The sequence below is a fragment of the Dipodomys merriami genome, unplaced genomic scaffold, assembly GCF_024711535.1.
Source record: "Dipodomys merriami isolate MVZ:Mamm:240054 unplaced genomic scaffold, mDipMer1.0.p SCAF_1, whole genome shotgun sequence".
Taxonomy (NCBI): Eukaryota; Metazoa; Chordata; class Mammalia; order Rodentia; family Heteromyidae; genus Dipodomys; species Dipodomys merriami.
This window is the reverse complement of record NW_027202270.1, coordinates 126,169,460-126,196,423: the sequence shown is the minus strand read 5'-3', so window position 1 is coordinate 126,196,423 and position 26,964 is coordinate 126,169,460. Positions and strand designations below refer to the sequence as shown.

General features: G+C 48.5%; 1 protein-coding gene across 2 annotated transcripts in view; it reads left to right on the top strand.

Annotated features, from left to right (window-relative positions):
* Positions 1-251: 251 nt before the first annotated feature.
* Esrrb (estrogen related receptor beta) overlaps positions 252-26,964 on the top strand; it is a 172,049-nt gene continuing 145,336 nt past the window's right edge. For both annotated transcript variants that reach the window (XM_070029256.1, XM_070029237.1), the window contains exon 1: positions 252-532. In XM_070029256.1, the coding sequence (XP_069885357.1) occupies positions 531-532 (2 nt within the window). In that variant the 5' untranslated portion in view covers positions 252-530. The remainder of the gene's footprint in view (positions 533-26,964) is intronic.

Here is a 26,964-nt window from a genome sequence, read left to right as displayed (position 1 = left end):
AGGGCCAGGGCTCAGGATCCAGGGGGGCTGTCCCTCAGGGGGTCAGAGCCTCCTGCAGAACTCCTCCCTCCCTCTGGGCAGTCCATCACTCACCAGCTCTCCTGTGACCCCAAGTAAGGCTGCACCAGGAGGGAAGCCTTTGTCTTTCACTCCACCACCCCCCACATCCCCAGCCCAGATCCTCCCCCCACCCCCAGGGGAATGTCACTCCCTCCTTTCCTCTGCCCGTCCCCCTTCGTGGCTGTGGAGTCTGCATGGAACTCCACGAGGTGGGCAGTCCAGAGCCTTCTGCTGCTCTGTTTAAGATCTGGTTATGATTGTGGGATTTTTTTTTTTTTTTGTCAGCTGCCTGTTATATCAATCACGGAGTCGGGATCTATTTATAGGTTGGGAGTACTGTGTCCTTAGTCACAAAGAGACACAGACAGGGGACTGTCAGCTGGTGCTGGAGGAGCCGAACCACTAGTCATCGGCCACTGGGACACCTGAGGGTGACTTCCACAGCGCCCCGTCCTCCAGCCAGCCCAAGCATGTAAGTAATGCAACTTCTCCCTTCCCTCTGCCCCAGACCGCCCTGCGCCTTGCTGTGTCCTCCTCTCCCTCTCCCTCTCCCTCTCCCTCTCCCTCTCCCTCTCCCTCTCCCTCTCCCTCTCCCTCTCCCTCTCTCTTTCCCTCTCCCTCCCTCTCTCTCTCTCTCTCTCTCTCTCTCTCTCTCTCTCTCTCTCTCTCTCTCTCTCTCTCCCTCTCTCTCCCTCTCTCTCTCTCTCTCTCTCCCTCTCTCTCTCTCAGATAAAAATATCTCCTCATGCCTGCTCTTTCATCCCGGTTTTCCATCCACTAAAGCACCCCTGCGTGGCGTGGGGAGGAAAATGTTGCCCCTTTCAGACAGTCACGGAAGGTCAGAGGGTGTCAGAATGGCTGGTGGGCCAGTTCCACACACTCATTTGGAAGCTATAGGCTCCCTTTTATTTGTATTTGTTTTCGCAGAGAGAAAGTAAGTAAATCAAAAGGGCAAGGGAAGTCTACACGCGGCTCAGCGGGGTGGTTATGTCTCCCAGCGTGAAAACTTTTCTTTGCCGGCAGCTCTAGCATTTGGTGAGCTTGGGTAGGTGATGGAGGGGGAAGACTGGGGGTTCTCGGGGACAGGTGGTGATGAAGGGGGTCTTGCCAGACTTTGGGGTCACCCTGGGAGCTTCCATGTTCTGAGAGAGCTTTCATCGGTTCGCTTTTTCTATAGCATATCAAAAGCAAAAGATTGTGTTCCCGTCACCAAGATTCAAGTTTGCTTTGGGAAATGGAGATGACGAGGCTTGCTGATCTTGTGTTGGCTCACAGGTTTTGGCCAGCTCACTCATTGGGTGTATTAACTCTGAAAGGCAAACTTGGGCAGGGGAGAGAACCTGTCAGGAAGACCGAAGGCAGGCAGGTGTAGAGAATGCCGAGTACATCACTCTGCAGGAGAAACTTAATATTACTGAGTTTTGTCAACGCTGCACTTGTTTCAGGAAATCCCAATGGTCTGCAGGCTCTGTGTGTGCCCATGAGGGCTCTGGAGGTGGCCCTCTCCCCGACCCTGTCCCCACGCCTTACCTGCCACCAGCTTCCTATAGAATTCTGGGATTTGGGTGTCTGCACAACAGGCAATATTAACCAAGAACCTTGCACATGAGGACACTCATTGTATAGCATTTATGCAATAGTAGCCTTTAAACTTTGCAAAAAGAAAATGCAATGGTGGTTAATGTATACTCCATCTAAACTAAATATGTTCCTTTCTAAACAGGGATTCTGTTTACTGATATAATGGTTACAGTGCTGAGAATTTGTTCTTTATTCTCTTAGGAAAACACTATCCTAACAAAGAAAATCTTTCCAACGATTTAAAAGCATTAAACAAAACAAAGAAGCCTGAATTAGTTTGGGCTGGGACTAAAACAGTAAAATGGTTGACAAAAGTTAAAAACATTGGCATATGGACTAGGTTTAGAGAGGCAATTTGATCTTATTTTCAGTTTAGCTTTTAGGAAAGCTTTGCTTTTTCTTGGTTTTTAAATTTTTTTCACCTGCCATTTATTTAGCGTTAATAATATCCTTGATGTATTTGTTGCTTTGGAGGGACCAATGAGGGTGAGAAATTAGAAAGGAACTGAGTGTCAATGGCTTATACCTGTAATCCTAGCTACCCTGGAGGCTGAGATCAAAGGATCACAGTTCCAAGCTAGCCCAGACAGGAAAGATAGTGAGACTTTTTTTTGGGGGGGGGGTCCGGTTAGGGGCCTGAACTCTGGGCTTGGGCGCTGTCCCTCTTCAGCTCAAGGCTAGCGCTCTACCACTTGAGCCACAGCGCCACTCCTGGCTTTTTTCTTTTTGCTTATATGGTGCTGAGGAATCGAACCCAGGGCCTCACGCATGCAAGGCAAGCACTCTACCACTGAGCCACCTTCCCAGCCCCGGTAGTGAGACTCTTATCTCCAATTAACTACCAAAAAGCCAGCAATAGAGCTGTGGTTCAAGTGGTAAAGTGCCAACCTTGAGGGGAAAAAAAAAAACCCTCAGAGACAGCATTCAGGCCTTGAATTCAAGTCCCAGGACTGGCACCAAGAAAAGAAAGAAAAAGAAATATAGTCAAGATACTATATTTACCAGTAAAGAAATTAAGAATAAGGAGTAAAGGGGAAGGTGGGGGAAGGAAATGACACAAATTAGAATTAAAATCCAAGAAATCCAGAGAAAAGTGACATACATATGAATTACTGTTATTATTCCAATTCTAAGGCCTCTGTGTGTGTGTGTGTGCGCGTGCGTGCGCGCGCACGTGCGTGTGTGTGTGTGTTTTAAATCTATCCTGCTAAGGTTTTCCCACAATAATGCTGGAGTGGGATTTGGTGGGTTATTGTTAATTAAAGCTCCTGCGAATCGAGTGATTGAGACATTGTGTTTAGCAATCTGTGCAGTCCTCTGTTTGCAAAGCTGAACTTCCACGACTTTCGGGGCTCAATGGCTTTTTAGAGAAAGTCTGGCATTTTTCTAACCTTTCAGTACAAGAGCACATCCTTTTCTTCCCTTCCCTCCCCAGCATGTACAGGGGGGGCTGGCTAGGCTAGGCTCATGATTAAATGCAGCAGAAGAGAGTTTTTGCCTTCCAGAGTCAGCCGTGGTCTCAGTAAGAATCCAGAATATTTGTTGGACCATGTAGGCAGGAACTGCCCCTTCTCTTAGTTATCAGTGGGTGTTTTAAGGTGTGTTGGGGGCTTGTTTGATGAAGTGATGCTCTGACTTTTATCTTCACATTCAGGATGTATTCCTCCCCCCTCTCCATTGGACTTAGTTTTAGAGATACAGTTGTGAGGGGAACTTCAGTACATTTGCACAAGGCAGCCTTTGATTATTTAGTTTCTGCTTCAATAACGATTAATTTTATGTGGTCTGAGCTCCCATCAAACTCATTTTTTTTTCCAAACTGATTTCTTAAATGCAATTGGTCATGGGGCTGCCTGTGACTTGGTGTCTGCAGAATCTAACCCCTTGCGATCTGTGGTTGTTTATCTTCTGTGCATGTGAACGAACATTCCTGTGCTGCATGCACCGTTGTTTTATGGGGCCTCCCTCCCAGGATCACGCAGGAATCCAGCCCTGACCTCCTCCCAAATTGAGAACAGCAGGGCCAATGAGCAGGTGCGCTGGAATACAGTGAGCTCAGGTGTAGCACCATCAATCTCCAGGAAGGAGGAATCACAAATACCTGGAAAGTGCTCCCCTAACTCAAACAGTTTTAGCTAGCTGAAGTCTCTCCAAATACCCCATAAATTAAAAAGGGGGTGCAGCTGGCAGGGTGTTTAAACCAAAGACCATGGCATAGTTGTTTCTCTTTGTCATTGCCCGTCTACAATATATCTGTCCATCTTCTTCTTATCTCTATTTTTGCATTTCATTATCCTCCCCCTCTTTCTCTCACTCCTTTTTCCCCTCCTCCTCCTCCTTTTCCTGGCCTTTCCTGAAAAACACATTTCTATCTGGCACAGAAAATAAACTCAGATTGTGGGTAGTTATGTTAATCTAATTCAATCCTCAGCGGGTTAAGAGTGAAATTCTAATAGTAGAGCTGTTGAGGGCTTTTTTGTTAATGGCTTGGGGATTACATTGAGTTAAAGGCTCATTTCCTAATCAAACAGAGAGGGAGAGAGTGACTCCGAATATTTATGAGTCTCCCAGTGAGAGTTTAAACATTCAACTCCAAAAGCTGGGTTTCTACCAGAGGAAAGAGTTAAAACCCCTCAGGGCTGCGGAGGGAGAAAAAAAATTAAACCAGTTAAGCCATCAGCACATGCAGGCTGCTGTATCACTTCTGCTCAGCAATGTGCAAGGCAGGCTGGACCTGGACAGAGTGGGGAATGGGTTCACAAAGCAAAAATGGAAACACACTGCAGTCAGCTAAAGTGTTCAGAAAAAGCTCCTCTTCCACCCCAGAGTAGACTCGGGTCTGCGCTCACCGGTGGACCCCTGGGCTCTGTGCTTTCCATACCCCAAATCAAGACTAGGAGATAGAGGATGGCTTCATTTACCAGTAGCTAGAGAGTTCCCTGCCTTGTCCTGGAAATGGGGAGAATTCTATCCAAAAGCCCTTGTAGTCTCTCATTGGATTTCGGGTGCCTGGTCCTCTAACTCTGCCTCCTTCCTCTAAGGATCTCAAGCTCTGGCTCCTGTCCCAGTGAAAGCAGGTAAACACCTCCCAGGTCGAGAGGGAAAGGAAGGAGGGAGAGAGGGGAGAGAGGAAGGAAAGGGAGAGAGAAGGGGAGGAGGAGAAAGAAGAGATGGGAGAGAGAAGACACAACTTGGCCAAGGTCAAACAATGTTAAAGCCAAGCCGAGGTCAGGAGTGTAGGCCCAGGTGAGCCTTCTGGCCCAGTCTCTCTTCATTCTCTAGAGTCCAGTGAAGAGAGGAAAGCTGGAGCCTTGTGGCTATCAAACAGGCCTAGCTCTCCTGGGATGAGGTCTTCTTTTCCAGCGTGGAAGGAAGAGCAGGGGTCCCTGATGTGGGGACTAGGAGCGCTCTGTGGGTACTTGTCCTTTCTTCTGTTTCTCTCACTTGGCCTTTGCCCCTGCTTCCTGAGTTCTGGGCAGGCAAGCACCAGGCAGATCACTTGCTATCCATTGGCGGCAGAGCTCACAGTGGTATGCTGGCAAGCCCTCCGACTAGAAGGATTTTGAGCTCTAACCTGCTGTGGGAGAGCAGAGGAGGCAATGGGGCTCTGGACAACATCCCCAGGTCAGGGAAAGGCCCATGCTTTCCTACTCTGTACAAGTCAAGTTTGATCACAGTCTGGGTCCTGGTTCACATTCATTCCCATAAGCACATCAGTCCCTGGGTCTCTCAGTCCCTCCTGCCGCACCCCCCACAGTCCTGGCTGGAAAGATGGACTTCTCTCCTCCTCCCTCTTGTCGAGACTGCTTGACAAACAAACCCCCAGAGCCAAAGAGACATCATCCGAGTTCCTGTAAGAGATGTCCTCTTGCGAGATGCCTCCACTCCTGAATCCTCAGCACCTCTTGTGTGCCTCCCTGTAAGAACTCACCTTCTGAAGGCAATGTGTCCTTCTCCTCTATTCTCACTGAGAAGCTCAAAGCAGGGAAAGTGGGATCACCTATGAATGCCCCCCGCCCTCTCCACTCCCCACCATTTCTACCCTTTCTCTCACCTTGCAATCAAGAGAAAACTAAACACTTCCGTTGTCACTACCTCCCTTTTGGTTGTTACTATTGGTCGTAGACATCCTCGGGGCCTAGGGCAGAGTCTGGCACATACTGTGTGTTCAACAAATGTGAGCAAAGTGACTGGCAGCATCTCACCTCCTAAGCATAGGAGCTCCACACCATGAAGCCCTATGTGTCTGCCGGCCTGGACTGCTGGAGCAGCTCACTGGCCCTGACCATGGTCCCTGTCCCTGCCCTTTCCTCTCCTTGCCCCTCCTATGTCTGTGTTCCTCTGTTGAGAGAAAGAGAGAGGGAGAGAGAGAGAGAGATCTTCTAGTCAATCCATATTGCATGAATCTTCCTAGGACTTTCATCCTATTCAGTAAAGAAGCTTTGTCTAAGTTGATGTCAGATTTAATTGCTAAACCGGGATCTCTCCTGTGACACTTTCCCTCATTTGTCATGGCTCTCTCCTCTCCCCTTTCTGTGTGTACCCGCTTCCTCTGGCTGTTCAGACTCTGTCAGGCCCGTGTTCTGGTCCCTGAGGTGCACATAAGAGGGAGACCTTCTCTCTGAAGCCTTCCAGAGTGTCTGCTTCCATTAGCACAGACAAGGCCTTTGAAAGGTGTCGAGTTATGAACATCATTTTAGGTCCCAGCTTCCTCCCAGAACAGCATTTCAGTGCTCATTTAGAAGCCAGGGCATAAAACAACTCAGACTGCCAAGGGTTAAATGATAGCAAGAAAAGTCTGGGCATCTCTTGGGGACTCGTGTCTGGCTGAGACAATTGATTAGCTTGGCTAAGCGATCTTTCTAGCAATATTCAGGAGTGAAATTATTGCTGATGAGGCTTTGTGTGGGTGTGTGTTGTAGGGTCTCTGTCAGGATAACGGAGAGGAGAAAGGTGTCATGGATTGTTTGTTCCTACATCACTTTCAAGGAGGGACCTACTGCCCCTTGTGTATCTGAGCTTGTGTACAATTGTGGGCTTTGTGTGTACACAAGTCAGCTGGAGAAGGCACAGTCAAGGTTGTGGAGGCTTTCTTATATCTTCTCTTTGCAACTTCCTGGGAATGTACATTTATTTTGATCATTTGTGTGTGTGTGTGTGTGTGTGTGTGTGTGTGTGTGTGTGTGTGTGTGTGTGTGTGTGTGTGTGTGTGTGTGTACTAGGGCTTTTTGCTCAGATATAGTGCTTTACTACTTGAACCACACCTCCACTTTCTGGCTTTTTTCTGGTTAATTGAAGATAAGAGTCTCTTGGATTTGTCTGCCTGGGCTGGCTTAGAACTGTAATCCTCAGTTCTCAGCCTCCTGGGTAGCTAGAATTATAGGTGTGTGCCACAGACATCTGGCAATCCACACTTTTTTTCTGTTGTTGTTTTGTGTGTGTGTGTGCTGGTACTGAGGCTCAAAATCAAGGCTAGTACTCTACCACTTGATTTTTGGTGATTAATTGGAGATAGGCGTCTCATAGACTTTCCTGCAAGGGTTGTTTTCAAGTCACAATCCTCAGTCTCAGACTTCTGAGGAGTTAGGATTACAGTTGTGAGCCACAGATGCCCAGTTTCTACACTTAAAGAGTGAACACCAGGGGCTGGAGGCATGGCTCTGTTGGTAGAGCACTAGCCAATGAGCGAAAGCATCAGGTACCAAGTTCAAATCCCAGACTTGGACCTTAAAAAAAAAAAAAAGAAAGAAAAAGGAGAGTGAACACTGAAGTCAACTAGAGAGAGACTCTAGGCTGAGTGAGGTTTGGGGTGGCCAGTCAGGTGCAGAGAAGGAGGCGGTAATGAGGCAGTCTCTGCTCTCCAGCGCTGTGCCCTTGGCCAGCACCAGGGGTTATGGAGGACCTCTTGGGCCCTCCAGCTCTAAAGATTACATGCCTGCAAGTGTTGTCTGTAATGGACTCAAACATAACATAATAATGAGAAGTCAGCTGATGCCCTTCCCAGCCAAGACTGTGGACTCTGATGAGACTTTTCCTGTACTTTGAGGCCTTACTGCCATTGCCCTTTGGCTTATTTTCTGTTGTCCCCTCCCACACCCCGCCTCACCATCCCGAAGCATCATAGGAGTTAGTGGAAACCTTGTACGGGCTACCTGTTTGGAAACATGGGTCCAGGACATTTGCTTTGTGTTTAACTTGTGGAGCTGCTACTTTCAAACTTCTGTCTGCTCATTGCGCCTCGCTTTCCCACCCTCTTCACTCAACACCTGCACCAAGCTTCCGTGCGTCCCGAGAGACCAGAGGCCAGGATCCAGGCACCCAAGGCCAGAGGTTGTCACGCCAGGTGTCTAGTTTTGCTCAGTCCTCTGATGTATCCAAAAGCAACAGCATGTTTGGGGTGTAGCAGGGGTGATGTCTTGCATCAACCCCTGCGGGTCCTTGGGATCGCTGTAGCTAACATCCTTCCCCAGCTGGCCCAATACTCTGCATCTCAAACTAGAGGCATGGCTCAGGTAGTAGAGCACCAGCCATGAGCAAGCAAAGGCAGTGAGAGTACAAGGCCCTGAGTTCAAGCCCTGGTACCAGAATGCACAAAACATATGGAAGAGATGTGAAAAGTTCTCTGAAATGGAAAGATAGCCAACTCCCTGCTGAGCCTCTCCTAGGATTGGTGTGAAGCACAAATAAAACCAGAGAAGAAATATTCCTTTAAAACTGGAAATGGCACCGGGCACTGGTGGCTCACGCCTGTAATCCTAGCTACTCAGGAGGCTGAGATCTGAGGATCACAGTTCAAAGCCAGCCTGGGCAGGAAAGACTGTGAGACTCCTATCTCCAATAAGCCACCAGAAAACCGGAAGTGGTGCTGTAGCTCAAGTGGTAGAGCACTTGCCTTGAGCTGAAGAGCTGAGGGACAGCGCCCAGGCCCAGAGTTCAGGCCCCAAGACCGACAAAAAAAAACAAAAAAAAAAACTGGAAATGGCTTACCTGTTTCATATTAAACCCTGAGGGTGACTGCTAAGAAGCCATTTAGAGCCAAGCCAGGGGCCCTTCGTCTGCCTTGTGCCAGCCCTGACCATGGGCAGAGTTCCTATGGCTCTACCTTACCCCCAATGAAATGGCGGTGATGACAGCACCTCTTTTGTGAAGTGGGGAGGATTCTGGGAGACCCGTGAAAGTCCTCTGAGCTCACTGGGGAACAAGCTGGCAGTGCCTTTGCTGTGGGGTCCAGCCCAAAAGTTCAAGGGTGAAGAAATCTTCAAAGTCTCTACATGCCTCTTGAAGTCTCCCTGGACAGCTGACAAAGATGGTAGAAGGCATTGCTCTGGAGCTGATTTAAAGTCATCCTGGAAGCCAGCCGCTGGTGGCTCATGCCTATAATCCCAGCCACTCAGGAGGCTGAGAGCTGTGGATGACTGTTTGAAGTGAGCTGGGGTAGAAATGTCTATGAGACCCTTCTTTCCAAATTAATCAGCAAAAAGCCAAATGTGGAGCTGTGACCCAAATGGTAGAGCACCAGCCTTGAGTGAAAAAGCTAAATGAGAGTGCAAGGCCTTGAGTTCAAGCCCCAGTACCAGCACAAGAAAATAAAGATACCCTGGTCCTTCTGTGTAGCTCAGTAGGGTAAGGAAACAGGAGTGTCTTCTTACTATCTGTCTTGGAGTTGGGGAAATCTGCCCGAGCCTTTAACCTCTCATGGAAATTGGCCTTCCCCTGCCTAGGTGCATGGCTATGAAAGTAGGAAGTGGGTTTTTTGGTGTTGATCTTCCTTCCTTCCTTCCTTCCTTCCTCCCTTCCTTCCTTCCTTCCTTCCTTTCTTCCTTCCTTCCTTCCTCCCTTCCTCCCTTCTTCCCTCCCTCCCTGCCTTCCTTCCTTTCTCCCCCCCCCTCTCTCTTTCTTCCTTTTTTTTTTTTGTCAGTCGTGGGGTTTGAACTCTGGGCCTGGGCGCTGTCCCTGCACTCTTCAGCTCAAGGCGAGCACTCTACCATTTGAGCCACAGCACCACTTCCTTTCTTTCTTTTTCTTTGTGTGTGTGTGTGTGTGTGTGTGTGTGTGTGTGTGTGTGTGTGTGTGTGTGTGTGTGTGTGTGTGTGTGTGTGTGTGTGTGTGTGTGTGCCGGTCCTGGGGCTTGAACTCAGAGCCTGGACACTGTCCTTGAGCTTTTGTGCTCAAGACTAGCACTGTACCACTTGAATCACAGCTCCACTTCTGGCTTTTGGGTAGTTCATTGGTGATAGAGTCTTGTGGGCTTTCCACCTCAGCTGGCTTCGAACCGTGATCCTTAGATCTCAGCCTCCTGAGTAGCTAGGATTACAAACGTGAGCCACCCTGCCTAGTTTAGGAAGTGGTTTAAATAATCAGTCTCGTGTGTCCATGAGAGTCTTACTTCACCACAGCGGAGTCTCTCTGTCAGGCCAATTCCATTTCCCAGTGTAGAGCAAGGGGAGGTGGGTGCTTGCTTGCCACATATTTTGATTTCAATGCACAGAGTATTTAGCACAGAAAGAAGAGGAGGAGTAGGAAAGGACAATTTCTGATGCCTGTAAGGAGGGCTGATTTGTCTATTTCAGGGACTTGTAGAACGGCAGCCATCATATTCTTAGGGGGAAATTCTGAATGCAGGCTTGTGACTGGCCTGAGTGTGTGCACGTGTGCACGCTCAGGGTATTGTGGTCAGCCATCCATGACTCTCTTCTTCCCTGTGTCAGGCTGAGAGTAATCTAGAAGGAATGTGTAATTACTGTTTACTCTGGGGTACTCAATTGAGAGCACCCTTGTGTAATGACTCTTGAGCTAATTCTGCCTTCAGTTGCCCACCTGCTGTTGTTCCTCGGGAAGTCAATGGGAAGGGAGCCTGGGGGAAGGTGGCAGGATGGATCTTAGTCTCTGGGACTTCTGGCTTTTCTCTTGGGCAACAAATAGATGGAGCTGGCATCATTCTTGTGGAGAATCTTTGCCCAGTGCTCTGTCTGGTGATAGAAGTTTTAAAGCAGAGCCAAGTATTAATCTCAGTAGATCAGTTGGACAGTCAGTGGCATCCTTGGGGAAGGATAGCCAAAAAGATAAAAAAAAAAAAAACTTTTAGAGACAAGAAGATACCATTTGCCAGGCACTAGTGGCTCGTGCCTGTAATCCTAGCAACTCAGGAGGCAGAGATCTGAGGATTGCAATTTGAAGCCAGCCCAGGCAGGAAACTTGTGAGACTCTTATCTCCAATTAGCCACCCAAAAAAGCCAGAAATGCAGTTGTGGCTCAAGTGGCTCAGCACTAGCCTTGAGCAAGAAAGCTCAGGGATAGTACTCAGGCCCTGAGTTCAAGCCCTAGGACTGTGCGCGCGCGCCACACACGCACACACACACACACACACACACACACACACACACAGAGAGAGAAAAGAACTAGTAAGTCCATGATGAGGGAGGGGACAAAAGAGGATAGCATTTATAAATATTGCTTAAAACATGCAAAAGAGGCCACTCATCACCTAGAAATCAGACATAAGACATGCGTGGGAGTGAGGATCTCTGCCTGTCGGGAGATTCTCTGTGACCACCTGCAAGGAGTATCTGTTTCTTTGGTTTCCTCTGGTCCTGCCTTCCTTGCTTTCCTGACTTATTTGGGGGGTAAATTTGCCTAATTCTTTAAGGTGGAGAATGAGGTCAGGGAGAGAACAAGTGGATGCATTATAATTAAACCCATGGAATCGATTTGCTAAAAATATCAGAAATCTTACCTTGAAATATGACACGCCACTGATGTGGCCGGAGCCTGTTGTGGAGGCTACTGAACTGTTTACAGAAATAAAACTGAGTTTTATACCAGCCTATTGAACACTCTCTTATATTAGCTTCCATTGTGTTATAGCTCTGTGCAAGCTGCTTCATCTCCCTCTGCCTCTAGTTCTCTGTCTGTTAGAGGAATGGGTGGACAGGTGATTTCCCAGCATTCCTCTGGGGCCAGTCCTGAATGTCTCTGCCCCTGCTGGTCAGTGAGCTTCTTGTTCCATAGCTGTCTGTATGTCCACATGCCCCACTCAGAATTAGGGCCTGGGGCTCCATCTATCTACACAATATGCAGCTGTGACAGGGCACCCAACATGATTTGAATGCTCTAACAAAAGAAATGGTGCAGGTAGATGCCAATCCAAATCTACTACTAGGGTAGTAGAGACGGTGGCTGTATTTATGTCACAAGATTGGCCAGATGTTCTTAGTGCCGTTGATTTCTTCCTTTGGAGACACATCTGATGGGTCAGTAGTGGAGGGTTTTAAACAAAACCATGGTGTGGTGGTGGCTCAAGCCTGTAATCCTAGCTACTCAGGAGGCTGAGATCTGAGGATTGCAGTTCAAAGACAGTCTGAGTAGGAAAGTCTTTGAGACTCTTTTTTCCAATTAGCCACCAGAAAACCAGAGTATTGTGGCTCTAAGTGGTAATGCTCTAGCTTTGAGCAAAAGAGCTCAGAGACAGTGCCCAGGCCCTGAGTTCAAGCCCCACAATCAACAAAAACAAAAACAAACTATGATGTGTACAGGGAAATCTCTTAGTAATAATATGTTAGTGGGGGCTGAATTAAAGCCCTTGGAAAATATGATTTAGGAAGGATATTTCCTACTGGACACATCTACTTTTTACATGGCCAATCTCCTGTTTCTGTGTTTTCTTCTCTATCATACTCTATTAATTTAAAAATATTACATCTGGAGACTTGCTAAATAAAGAGTCCTCAGAGCCCAAAGTATTCCTCATCCAGTTTCTCTGTCCCTGTGTGCTCTCTTATAAAGATTTTCTTATTATTTTTTTACTAACTGGCCTTGATTTTTTATCATTAATAGCTGTGTGACAATTCTCTTTTCTGTGTCTAACTTATTTCTAAAATATTCTCCCCTAACTCCTCAAGTCTACCTCTACTGGTTTCTGTGCCCCTTTTCTCTCCTGTCTTTGCCATTTTATAGAACTTATAAAAGTGATTCCTTTATATGTTAGACCCTTGATCTCGGGCCTTCCCGAGTCCTCCAGCAAATTTCCCAGAAGAATGATACTTACTGTCGGACTTCTACAGTTCAGGTGGTCTTGGGTCTCTGTCATTTCCATACTGAGCCTGGGGACATGCTTTGTTCTCCATCCCTAAAACCTCATCTTTTCTTCAACCTGCCATTTTCACATTGGGGATGAGCTACCTTGTGAAATTTAAAGCTTTAAAAATTCCTGTCTTCCTTTGGCTTTGCATGGGAAAAGCTTTCCACTTTTTTGTGTCCCTAATGATCATTTCTCCCCATATGAACTCTACCACTGCTGGAGACCTAATCATAACATTTTTCTGCACACATTCCCTTACTGGTTGCCACAGTGTTTAGCACTCGCCTCCTTTTTCCCATACACATGTGTGCTTACTCTTCTGATGTGAGAGAAGGAAAGAGGCCTGTGTTTGAAGATCTTTGAAGTGCTAGAAAATTTTCATAGCTTATCTTTTGTACTAATTGAACAAGGGTACTTATTATGATATTTCCATATATGCCTATAATGTTCTTCTTATTTTTTAATTTGCAGTACTGGAGTTCAAACTCACGAGCTCAAACTTACTAAGCAGGTGTTCTACCACCTAAATCACATCCCTAGCCCTTTTTGTTTTAGTTGTTGTTATTGTTTTTGAATAGTCTTGCATTAATCCCCATTCAGGGATCTAGACTGTGATCCTTCTATTTATGCTTCTTGTGTATTAGCATAACAGATGAATACCGCCATGCCGGTCTATTAGCTGACATGGGGGTTCCTTAGCTTTTTTCCTGCCTTTGAATCTCAATCTTCCCAGTTTCAACCTCCAGACTGGCTGGAATTGTAGGTATGAGCCACTGAGCCCAGCTATCTAAGTGGTTACATAAACTTACTTAAGTAAATTTATCTTTCTTATCCTTATAATAGCTGAAAAATAGAGATGTCCCAATAATACAGAAGGGGGAACAGAGGTGAAGGCCACCCAGTATGTTCTACTAGCTGATGTCACCTTCCACCATATACTGCAGGGTGAGTTCAAGCAAGCAGCCAACAAAAAACCCCACGAATGCCCGTGGTCTCATTGACATAGACATAGAATGTGGTCCAACATCTTCTGAGTTTTCATCTGTTAATTTATTTGCTTTGAAACATGTGGGGTATTGCCCTTAGCAAACCTGTCTGAAAGGGATCTCAAAACTCTAGCTCTTATTCCCTGAGTGTCTGCATCCTTGTAACTATTGCAACCCAGATGCGGCTGTCCAAGCCCTCTGCTAACCATCCTTAGCGTTGCTTTGCCACGCTCACTGTCCAGCTTTTTTCAAAGTCAGCATTTTAAGATCTATACAGAGGAGCAGCTAGGCATGCTGGGGGAAGGCAGACCTCAGCTGTGGGTTAAACAGGTGGGCTCAGAAAGCTCCTGTGTGGTCTGAAGAGCGCTCAGAAATCCTGCTCTTGTCATCTCCTGTCCTATGCATTAGCACTTTCTTGCCCCCATCTTGTTTCCTCTTTGGATTTGAGATCTACCCAGAAACAAATCTTTCATTCAATTATGGTTTGGTTGTTTTTTTTTTTTTTTTACCCCCAACGGCAGTTTTTCCAGGCTTCGTTTTTTCTGGTGACTCAAAACTGGTGATTCAAGTTAGGTGTTGAGGTATATGCCTGTAATCCTAGTTACTCAGGAAGCTGAGGTGTGAAGATCAAAATTTGAAGCCACCCTGTGCAGGAAAAGTCCATGAGATTCTTTCTCTCCCCTCCCCCTGAATTTGGAGTATTTATTAAAAGGCTGACAAACTGCATGGTGGACTCCTGTCTCAAAGACAGCAGTCGCAGATTATTATCTCCAATTAACCACCAAAAAGCCGAAAAGGGAGCTGTGGTCTTGAGTGGGAAAGAGATGGTGCCCAGGCCCTGAGTGTGAGCCCCAGTACTGGCACAACAAACAAACAAACTGGTGGTTCATTCATCATTACTTCCACTATTTCCACCATCAATGTCATCCTAACCCTTCTTGAGGGGCTGTATGTCCCTTCCTCTTCTGTGGGCATTCTCCACCTTAACCCACTCCCTACTTGCTTATGGAGGGATCTGGGTGGGGGAGGTAGCATCTCAAGCCAAAGCCACAGCATGGGAGGCTGGACTCCTTACCTACTCTCCTGTGACTTTCATCTCCTTTTGATCCACTCACCTTGGCTCTTAGGATGCTAATCACATTCCCAAGGAGAGTCAGACGATCTCTCCATCTTGGATGGAGTCCAACATGCGCTCACTGTTTGGGACAAAGTATTTATCCTCTCTGTGTCCATGATCCTCCATGTACATGAGTTCACCAGGATCTGCTGTTCCTCTGGCTTCCGTTCCTCTCCAGAGGTGCTCACAGCCAGCTACCTCTCTCCTGCACAGCAGGAGATCAGGGGGAGCAGGAGATGCTGGGTGATGTGGTGATTGCCAGTGTTTAGCATTTGCCCCTTCTCCCTAAGCCACGGTGTCACCTTAAAACTTTAGACCATCCAAGATCCTTAGACTATTTACTAAAGAAGTACTTTACTAAAGAGGTGGTGGCTGTTGTTCTAGTTGGTGGTGGTGATCGTGGGGCTTGAACTCAAGGCCTGGGCACTGTCCCTGAGCTCTTACGCTCAAGGCTAGAACTCTATCACTTAGAGCCACAGCACTACTTCTAGTTTTCTGGTGTTTGAGACAAGAGTGCCATGAACATTGCTGTCCAGCTGGCTTTGAGCTGTGATCCTCAGATCTCAGTCTCCTGAGTAGCTAGGATGACAGATATGAGCCACCAGCATCAGCCTTGAGAGGGTTTTTTTTTTTTTTGATTGTTTTATTTTTTCCTAATATGACAACTTCTCTTGGGGACTTTCACCTCTTGGATTTTCTCTCCAATCTGAGTCTCTCTTTATGTAGAGAGATTGTTAACATTCTCCAGCAGAATGGGGCAGGCTCAGCTGACTATGTACTGCTTATAGAATCGTCTGGTCTGCACTGTGGTATAATGGGATGAACTGCAGGCTGTGTTGGCTTCCTAACTAGTGGCCTTGACCCAGGGCCTGGTTCTCTAGACCAGCATGAGCCAGAAGAGGCCAGTAGTGCCCTCCCAGATCCTGAGCCTGTTGTAGGGTCAGAGCAGCAACTTCCCAAGATCAGGTTGGTCTTTGTTTGGTGCCTTTTTGCCTGCCAGGGGTCTGTAAGGCTCTCTGCCAGGTAGCTTTTCTGTCTCCCTGGTTTGCACATTCTGCGATCACCCTGCAGTTTAGGAGCGGCTCTGGGAAGCTGGAGGAGGTGAGTGTCTCAGATCTGCTTCCCAGGAGATTCTGGGCAAGAGTGGTACAGAGGGCTGTGCTGTCTGGAGAAACTAGGCAGGGGTAAGGCAAGAATGAGTACAGGAGGTTGCCAGTCATCCATGTGGGTTCAGCCAAGGTCTTGCAGAAGCCCAGTCTCCTGGGAAGTTTAGGAGCCTAGACTATACCACAGTTCTACTCCCCACCAATCAGTGATTGGCTAAGCTGCCCCAGGTGGATGGAGAAGAGGGCAGGCGGGGATCTCCCAGGCCCTTGTGGTCAAGGGCATATTCTCAGAAGGCAGCTGCTGTTAGCAGCTGGGGAGGAAGAAGCATTGTGGGAGCATTGGAGTAGAGCAGAACACCCCACATCTACCACAAGGCAGCAGGCCAGAGGCACACATGGACTCATTCCCTTGGTGTCCACTTAGGCCCTTGTAGGAGTCAGCCCTGAACTTTCACAGATCTCCAGGTTGAGCCCCAGGTAGAGCCATCATAGAGCACCAGACCCTGGGTATGAAAATCCCTGGCCACAGTGATGGTGACAAGGAATCTGAAGATGGTCAACGAATCAATGAATGTCTAGAGCTTGCATTTTCTTGGACAAATGTGCATTTGAATTCTTGTTCTTCCACTTAGTTGTTTTATGGCACGTTCATTTGCCTCTCTGCACTTGTTTTCCTCATCTGCGACGGGAGGAGTACAGGAGGGGAGGTATGCGGGAACACTAAGTCCCGGGCTGGCACTGAGGGAGTTGTGTTTCCTGGTGGCTGAAGGTCACAGGGAGTGGGTCTGTCGGGCTTTTGTGGGCATAGAGGTATTGGAATGAGGGAATCCGCATGTTAACGAACAACATTCACTGACCGGGGATTTGACAAGAGAATTGGGTAAGGTGCTTTGGGGGATGTTCCCACTCCTCTGCTTCCCACTTGTTCCATGACTCTCTTCTCTGGCTGTACCACACACAGAGCAGACAGAAACCACCCTTCCTGCCAGCTGCGGTTCCAGCTCCGGCCTGTTCATACTCCTGGGCATAGTAGGGGCTCCAGGGTACACAGGCCACCATCTGCTGGAAAGGCCACTCCTGGGCCCAGCACAGCCAGCCTACGGGAGCTCCTTCTCAGCCTTTGGCAGCTTCCTGGGCTGGAGGAGCCCCAGGCAGGGGCGGGGGGATCTGGCAGCGGTGCCTTCAGCCCCTTGGGAGCCTCTTTCAGTCTCCTGGAGATCTTCCTAGCTGCCAGGCAGAATGTCCAGTGTCCTTCACCGCCAACAGCTCACATGGCCCTGCTCACAGACTGCAGGCTGCGAGACTACAGTCAGGAAGCCCCATGTCTACCTCTATATCTGTCCATGTGTCCCACCAGGCACAGGGCCCCTTGTGGGAGTGAGCAGAATGCTCAGCCTCTGCCTTCTGAGGCTTTACTGCCTTCTTCATTTCTCCCTGATAGATTTGGGAACATAGACTTAAAAGCATCTCTGGCCAGGTAGTAGTGGCTCACGCCTGTCATCCTAGCTACTCAGGAGGCTGAGATCTGAAGATCACAGTTCAAAGCCAGCCTGGGCAGGAAAGTCCATGAGACTCTGGTCTCTAATCAACTACTAAAGAAGCTGGATGGAGCTGTGATTCAAGTGATAAAGCACTAGCCTTGAACAAAAGAGCTCAGGGACAGCACCCAGGCCCTGAGTTCAAACCCCATGACTGACACTAACAAAACAAAACAAAATATAACTAAAAAAACATTTATGTTCACCTGAGTCAAAGGGGAAACTGCATAGAAATGCGAGACAATTGTTAAGTTGAGCAGAAAGGATGTTGACACTAGTTGATGTGCTAGGTAGGTAGAGTAGGTAGGAAGAGTTTAGGTTGACTTTTTGGAAAAGGACATAGCTGTGGTGGTGGTGGTGGTAGTGGTGGTGGTGGTGGTGGTGGTGGTGGTGGTGATGGTGATGTTGAAGAAGAAGCAGGCAGTCTTATGGACCAGGTGCTCTGCTCCTGTCCCTTCTTTCTCATGCTCAGAACCCAAGCCATGGATGCTGGAATTTCTCCTCCTATCTTACAGATGAGGAGAATGAGGCCCAGAGTTCAGTGTGTAGCCTGAGGTTGGTCAGTGATTACTGAGTGGCCACACTAAGATTTGGACCAGTTCATATTCAAATGCCTACACTTTGACCTCTTTTTTGTACAGTATATTCCAACACTGTGCAATGTTTTGTGGAATCAGAGTCAGCTGGAGAGGAGAGTCCCAAACAAATGAAGAGTAGCTCCCCATTTTATAAATGAAAGTCCAAAACTTGTTGGGTGCCAATGGCTCATGCCTGTAATCTTAGCTATTCCAGAAGCTGAGATATGAGAATCACAGTTCAAGCCAGCCCAGTCAGGAAAGTCCATGAGACTCTTATCTCTAGTAAACTACTCAAAATAGCCAGAAGTGGAACAGTGGCTCAAGAGGTAGACTGCTAGCCTTGGGCAAAAGAAGCCCCTGCATGTACCTGTGTGTGTGTGTGTGTGTGTGTGTGTGTGTGTGTGTGTGTGTGTGTGTGTGTGTGTGTGTGTGTGTTGTGTTTAATGCTACTCCTCCAATACTGGCTTTTTGCTGGTTAATTGGAAATAAGAGTCTCCCAGATTTGTCTGTAAGTTAGAGCTGGGTTCAAACTGGGATCCTCTGATCTCAGCCTCCTGAATAGCTAGGATTACAGGCATGAGCCACTGGGCGCCTAGCTAGGACTGGGATCTCTTGATCTCAGACTTGTGTTGGAAATATTCAACAAAATATTCCCAAGAAAAGTATGTGTGTTAGCCAGGCACCAGTGGCTCATGCCTGTAATCCTAGAGATCTGAGGATCACGGTTCAAAGTCAGCCTGGGCAGGAAAGTCTGTGAGACTCTTTATCTCCAATTTACCAACAGAAAACCAGAAGTGATGCTGTGGGTCAAAGTGGTAGAGTGTTAGCCTTGAGCAAAAGAAGCTCAAGAACAGTGTCTAAATCCTGAGTTTAAGCCACAGGTGAAGAAAGAAAGAAAGAAAGAAAGAAAGAAAGAAAGAAAGAAAGAAAGAAAGAAAGAAAGAAAGAAAGAAAGAAAGAAAGAAAGAAAGAAAGAAAGAGAAAGAGAGAGAAAGAAGGAAAGAAAGAAGGAAAGGAAAGAAAAAGAAAAGGAAAGAAAAGGAAGAAAGAAAGAAAGAGAAAGAGAGAGAAAGAAGGAAAGAAAGAAGGAAAGGAAAGAAAAAGAAAAGGAAAGAAAAGGAAGAAAAGGAAGAAAAGGAAGAAAGGAAAGGAAGGAAGGAAGGAAGACGAGAGAGAGGGAAGGAGGGAGGGAGGGAAAGAAAAGGAAGAGAGAGAGAGAAGTGTGTGTGTGTGTGTGTGTGTGTGTGTGTGTGTGTTTGTGTGCACGTGCGCACGCGCTTAATGGTTAGTGTACACAGGAGTTACTATGTATACTCTGGTGGAATCCCACCCAGCTAGGAGCCAGGACCAGTCAACCATGTGGGAAACTGAGCCCTCTTATAAGGCAGGAGTGCATGAGATGAGAGAAAGGGTTCGTCTACCAATATCTTATAGTGTTTAGGAGAAAGCCATTGAGTACCTGTGTGGCCACCATAATCCCCTAACTCCAGTGTCAGGCTGGATTCTCATCCTGGGAGAGGGAACACCAGCAAACTTTCTTCCCAGGGTCCAGAAAAGAGTGCGAAGTAGAAAGCTACCAGATGAAGAAAACACCAGCAAGTCACCCTTTGACCCACGTCCTGTCACTACCACCAGGGGGTCTGGATCTCTTCTGTTCACTAATTGCCCCCACACCATCGCTCTTACAGCAAGCTGGAAGGTCCACACATCCCAGTGCCCATGGCCAGCACCTCACACAGGCACTGACCTATGCAAACACAAGCAGAATTACAGCTGCCCATAAACAAATTAGCATCCTTTAGGGGGTGAAAAGCTCCATAAGATGTCTGCTTTTTTGTTTGGGCTGCAGGGTGGGGTGACCAGGAGATGGATGAAACACTGAGGTATCCAGGAGGCTCGGCTTCTCTCCTCTTCCTCTCGCCTCCCCCACCACCCTCGTGGCCACACACAGACCCACGTTCACCCTTAGACACGCACAGCGGGCCCTGGCCCCTCAGTCCATCCCCAGCCCTGCCGTCCTGCCTGCGTCCTGCCCTGTTCCTGCCAGCCTGGGTCCCAGCAGGTGTTCCCTAATTAGCAATCTCTTCATTTCCAATCAAAGCACAAAGCGGCCCCAAAAGCCTGTCTTTATGAGGGAGCCAGCAGCGGCTAGGGATGTGAGGGGGGGATAATTGTCTTCGCCAGTGGCGGCAGTAAGCGGCTGGCTAATTCATTATTGTAATAACTTTGCTTGTCCTTGGGGAGGTGAGGGGGGGAGGGAAGGAGGTGAGGGGGGAAGGGAGGAGTGTGGCTGAGGATGGGTGGTGGAGGGTCTGGGGCAAAAGGTGGGAAACAGATGAGCCAGGGAATGTGGTACCTGCTTGTTCCCCTTCTTTAGATGGGCAGGTGTCTCCTCCTGCTCTGTCCAGTCCACAAAGAGGGGACAAGTGACAAGCCACCCACTGCAGTGACCAGAATGGGGTAAGAGGTAAAGACTCCCTGTGTGGGGTAGACTGGGGATGCTGCAAAGGACAGCTAGGAAGCTATTCTCTGGAAGAAGTCTTAGGGCCTGAGCTGTGTTGTGGGGCCCGCAGATTCAAGCCCACGTCACAGGGACTTCTGGACCCCACTCCTCAGCCTACATTGACAGGGCGGAGGGTCTCTGGCTGAACTTCCCAAGGAGGGAGGTGCCTTGCGTTGTTATTAGAATGATGTGGGTAGCAGCCTCAAGAATTCCTCCCCCAGCCAGGCACCAGTGGGGGTAGCTCACACCTGTAATCCTAGCTACTCAGGAGGCTGAGAGCTGAGGATCCAGGTTCAAAGCCAGCCCAGGCAGGAAAGGCTGTGAGACTCTTATCTCTAATAAACAACCAGAAAAGCAGAAGTGGCGCTGTGGCTCAAGTGGTAGAGCACTGGCCTTGAGCTGAAGAGCTGAGGGACAGTGCCCAGGCCCAGAGTTCAAGCCCCATGACCACCACCACCAACAACAAAAGAATCCCCACCCACCCACCCAAAGGAGCTACACAGATGGCTATTGTCTGCTTGTCTCTATCCTGGTGTACTTGACCTTCTGGTGAGATGGGAACTAGCGGCCACCTCCACACACCCCCAATCCCCCCTCCCCACCTCACCCAAAAAGACTAACTGCAGGCAGGAATGGTGGCTGGAACTAGGGAGAGCCAGGTGACATTATGAGGGCTTGGGGACTCCAGCTGAGTCTCAGGGATAGGAGAAAGGGGGGGGGGGCATCCCCAAGGGAGGACGTAGCACATGCGAAGACATGGGGTGAGTGAGAGAGAAGGGCGGAAGAAGGGCGTGCTGAAGAGCTCATGCAAGGATGTGGGAATGCAGGGCGAGGCTGACTTGTGGAGAGCCAAGGGGCAGACTAAGGCCTCCATCTTCACCTCTTGTACGGCCCCCCACCCAAGTCCACAGCAATAGTAGGCCCCCAGGAGAGCCAGCGGCCGGCCTAGCCCTCCCTGAAGGGAAGGCATTAGGTGTCAGCCTCCCTCATGCTCAATGTCCTGGACCACCACAGGGGCCTTACTAGACCACCAAAGTGGGAGGGATGGCTTCCACATACTTGCCGCTTTGTGCCTCGGTTTCCTCACCTGGCCTGGATAAAGTACCTGCCTCATAACATAACAAATGTGATATGCCCGGCACAGGGCTGGCTCCTAGTGAGACCTTCGAGTGTCACTAAATGGTGGCATGCTTGCCATGCATGCCAGGGGTCCTGGGTCCTGTCCCTCACATTCCTTCCCCCTAAAAGATAAGAGCGAGGAGGGGGAGGTACAGAAGCAGGGAGCGCATCTGTTCCTTCTGCCCCCATTTCTCCCTCATCTGAAGCAGACTAGGGGAAGCTGAACTTGGCCCCTCCCTCTGCTTGAATGGCAGCATTGGGCAGGAGGTGGGAACCTGTTTTCCTGTCCAGAGGGTTATTAACTTGGAGATTCCCCAGGTCCCAAAGGTAACAACAACCCACGAGTGAGGGGTCCAGCCATGTTCTACCTCAACCCAGATTCTTGCTGTGTATCAAGGACATTGGCCCTGAGCAAGAGCAGAGACTGTATTCTGGCTCTGCTGGCCTAGACTCCCCTGGTCCTGGCTTGGAGGACAGTTCTAGAGGCCAAGTATCCTTCTCTTATGCGGCTCTCATCCCCTAGACTTAGGAGTCAGGACAACTACAAAGCCATTCCTCCTCCTGCCCCTTCCCCACTTACAGAGGACTCTGCAGTAGTCCACAGAAGCATCTGTCCTCTGCCTAATGGGATAACTCTATACTATACAAACAAACAGTGTATGGGAATGGAGAGAGCTTCTCCGAGTCAATACTTAGGCTGAGGGACAAGGAGAGATCTAAGGAAGAATCTGTATGGAAAAGTCCATGTTGCCCATGACTATATAGTACAAGCCACCATGGGGCCACAGGGTGATCCTCAACTTTCCAGGACATTCTAATGGGCACAGATTTTAACAATTCAAAAGAAACTGATACTAAGTTTAATAATGTATTTTATTTAACCCAGTAAAAAAACGAGGATCATTTCACTATCTAGACCATATAGAGGAATTTTATGGAGATATCCTGTTGTTGTTTTCTGTTTGAACTGAATGCTTGCCATTTGGTGTATATTTGACGCTTATGCTACTTGTCAATTCACACTACTGGCATGTTAGTGCCTGTTAGTGGCATCTATTGGTGCCGGTCGACTACCTTTGATGGTGCAAGTTTAGAGGTGAACAGCACGAACTCTGGAGCCACTTGCTATCTGTATGATGTTAGCCAAGTCGCTATACCTCTCTGGGTCTCTGTTTCTCTATCTGTAAAATGGGTCCAAATAGAAGTTACCTCTTGAAGTTGTTTTGAGAATGATACTAGTGCAAACATAAAGAATTTAACTAGTGCCTGGCAAGCAGAAAGTGTTCTCCAAATGTTAACTGTTAATTAGAATTAGAAAAATAAACATTTCAATCTGAAGGAAGAACAATCAAAGCAGAAAAGATTGGCCGAGGTCAGAAAGCCCGAGGGGCTGAGATGGAGGATGAGGGTGCTCAGACAGCCCCGCTCTGGTGGCTTCCCCTGTAATTCTAGCTTTTCAGGAGGCTGAGATTAGAGGGTCCTAGTTTGAAGCCAGTCTAATCAGGAAAGCCTTTGAGACTCTTAACCTTGAATGAACTACTGAAGAGCTGCAAGTGGAGCTGTGGCTCAAGTGGTAGAACTCCAGCCTTGAACAAAAAAGCTAAGGGACAGTGCCCAGGTCCTGAGTTCAAGTCCCAGCACAAAAAAAGGGAGAACAAGTTGAATGTCCAGTCCTGAAAACCTGGGCTCCCTGAACAGAGCCCAAGAGCAGAAAAGAAAACTCCAGGGGCTGAGCCTTTGCTTGGCACCTGTAACCATCTCCAGAGACAGACAGGAGCTCTGAGGTGTGTGTGGGGCAGGGCAGGGGGGGGGATGCTGCTATACCCTCAGTCTTCCCCTCTTGCTCCAGTGGCAAAACTGTTGCATGCCTGCCTCAGGCTCACAGCTGCCTGGGAAGCACTGGGCATCAGCTGGAGGGGGAATATTAATGATTCAATTTTCAACCAGGTTCCACTCCAGGGCCTCGCCTGCGACATGCATTTTTAATCATAACAAAACAGAATGACAAAGGGAGTCATTTGCAGCAAGCAACCCCTGCTGGCTAGCCCCCCTGAAGGGTCTGCTTGGGGGAGGGGTGGCCCACAAGTCATTCCCCATTCAGATGCCAGGCTGGCTCCCAACGTCGGGATGCCACTGGCTTGCTCCTGTGCAAGTCACTCTCTCTGGGCTGAGTTGCTTTTCTAAAAGGGGGCTGCGGGGTTAGGAGCAGAAATGCTTGGGCTTCATCAGCTAGGGCTGGTAGAAACTAAAGGGAAGAGAGACCTTGGGGGCCAGCTGGCCTATAGCAAGGAAAGGGCCCTGTGGGCATGCCCATGGAGGATGCCCAGAACTCTGCCTGTGGCATGTTCTACCTCCTTTATTCCCCAGCCACAGCCTCTTGTATGCCCTGGAGTGGACACCTGCCCCAACCAGGTCCTTCTGGGCTGGTCTTGCTCCAGTGCTGCCTGGTGATTGGTTTGCCCCTCTGCTGATGGAAATGGTACCTGGACTCCCTATTGGTTCAGGGCCCACCTGTCAATCTGGAATGTTCTTCACTCTCCCTGACATTTTTGAGGATCCAGCTTGAATTCCCAGCTCCCTGTCTTCTCTCAGCTTGTATTATCCATGATCTGTATCATCCCTTGTGTATTCTGCTGCTTGTAGGCCCTCTCTCTCTCTCTGTGCTTCAATCTCTGAGCACCCAGTGAAAAAGGGAACAGCAGGACAGAAAGGGGTGACTAGAGAAACCATCAGGACTTCAGTGTGCACATTAGTTATTAAGCTTTCATCTATGAAGGATTTACTGTGTGCCAGGCTCTGGGTACTGTGGCAAAGAAGACAGACGGGCATCGTCTCTGTTTTGGCAGTGTTCTATAGGTGGAAAAGATTAAACAGACCAATAGATGCCCCATGCTGCTTCTTACATCTTCCTTTGGGCCTTGTATACAGTGGGTGTTCAATATGTGCAGACTAGTGAGCTTTCAGTCGTCTATTTTCCGTGCCATTCTCCTTCCTCTGGATTTGTATTTATGCTGCTTGATTCTGAGGTTGCTGCCAACTCTGATCTCAGTGTCACAAATAGTAATAACAGTGATGTTAAGTGCTCATCATATGTCAGGTACTAAGTGCACTACTGACATAGATGATATCAGTGTGTGTGTGTATGTGTGTGTGTGTGTGTGTATGTGTGTGTGTGTGCCAATGCTGGAGCTTGAACTTGGGGTTCTTGCTTGGCTTTTCTGCCAGGCCTCTTGTTCTGGCTTTTTGCTAGTTAATTGAAGATAAGAGTCTCGAGTTTGTTTGCTAGGGCTGGCTGCAAGCCCTAATCCTCAGATCTTCCCAACCCCTGCCTCCTCACCAAAGGGGAGGAAACTTCCAGAAAAAGTTCTTCTTACCCCTGAAACTTCTTCCTACCTTCTGTGGTCCTGTGGGCAGAATCCATAGAACTTTCTAGAAAATGGGCAATAAGTGAGGCACTGTAAGCTGGGCATAGGTGGCTCACGCCTGTAATCATAGCTACTCAGAAGGCTGAGATTTGAGGATCACAGTTCAAAGCCAGCCCAGGTAGGAAAGTCCTTGAGACTCTTATCTCCAATAAACAACCAGAAAACCAGGAGTGGCACTGTGGCTCAAGTGGTAGAGCACTTTGCTTGAGCTGAAGAGCTCAGGGATAGAGCCCAGGCTCAGAGTTCAAGCCCCACTACCAACAGAGGGGGGAGAGGGGCACTGTAGGAGAAAGTCCTTGATTGGTCAGTTTGGCTAAAGCTCCACCACAGAGGGGGCTTTATAGTGGACATGATAGTTTTAGACGGGGTGTCAACCTAAACAAGTCCTCAAACTTGAGATCCTCCTGCCTCAGCCTCCCAAAGTGCAGGGATTATAGGTGTGCATATCTCCTCCTGGCTGAAATGATCTTTCTCTTTGTTCCAGCAAAGGACTTCCCCAAACTTTTATTCCCACAGTCATACAGGAGGCCTCAGTCAATCGGTGGCTTTTCTAGGAACTAATGAGATGCTGGTCATTGTTCTGAGGGGGACTGTGATGAGAGGACACCCTCTGTGAATTCTGCCTCATTTGACCCCATCTGCTTGCACCTCCTGTAGCTTCAAGTGGGAGTACCTGATGTGTCATAGACACAAGCCACGGGGCTGGGGGGGGGGGAAGTGAGGTGGGGGCGGGGGAGGGAAAGTGTCTGCTGTCTGTGCAAACTGCTGTTGTCCCCTCCTGCCTGCCTGCAGCCACCTCTCTCTGATTTAAGGGCAGGTTTTATTCCCGAGCTGCCTCGGGGCTCCTCTTTCTGATTGCATTAAAGTCTCCGTAATTCTCCCCTCATTAATGATTGGCATATTTTTACCTCTCACTAAAGGAGCTCCGAGGCGACTCCCGGGGGGCCATACTCTCCGAATGAAACAATTTCATCCTGCTCCAGAAACGCATTAAAAAGGGTTTGTCAGGATCTTATCACCAGTTAGAGAAAAGCTAATCAAATTACTTCTATTTGTTAGCTGGTATGACGACGCTGTGGCATTCGGTCTATCATGCCTGTTCTGGCTCCAGCTGAAAGGGGTGGGGGTGGGGGAAGGCATACATCGCGCCCCCTAGCCTCCTGGCACCGTGGCTGGTAGAGGTGGGCAGTGCTGAGTGGCTTACCTGCCGGCCCTTCCTGCCTACCAGGAAAGCCAGGATACTTGTTTGGCACCACTAAAACAATTAAGTGCTGCTCAATAAGGATGGCTCCTTATAGGCACCCACACTTCTTCCTCGGTCAGAGGGCGCATCTCAGCCCCAATTGCTTGTCCTTTGCAAAACTAGATAGGAAATAGTGGCAATGTGTCTAAGAAGACATGAGCAGGTAGCTCATGCCTTTAATCCTAGCCACTCTGGGGACTGAGATCTGAGCATCATGGCTTGAAGCCAGCTAAGGCAGGAAAGTCTGTGAGATTCTTATCTCCAATTAGCCACTAAAAAGTCAAAAGTTGAGCTGTGGCTCAAGTGATAGAGCTAGCCTGCATGAAAAGCTAAGGGACAAAAAAAAGAAAAGAAAAGCTAAGGGACAGCACCTGGGCCCTGAGTTCAAGCCCTAATACTGGTACACCCACACCCCTCTCTCTCTCTCACACACACACACACACACACACACACATACACACACACACATACACACACATTCTGGCACCCCCAGCTTTAGCTGCACACTGCTCAAACAGGCCCCAGCTGTGACCATGTGTCCATTCTGTCAGGAGCCCCAGGATTCTGCAGTTCACTACTCAGAGAAAACAGCCAGTGGAGCAGAGCAGAAGCGCCGCCCCCACCTTACCAG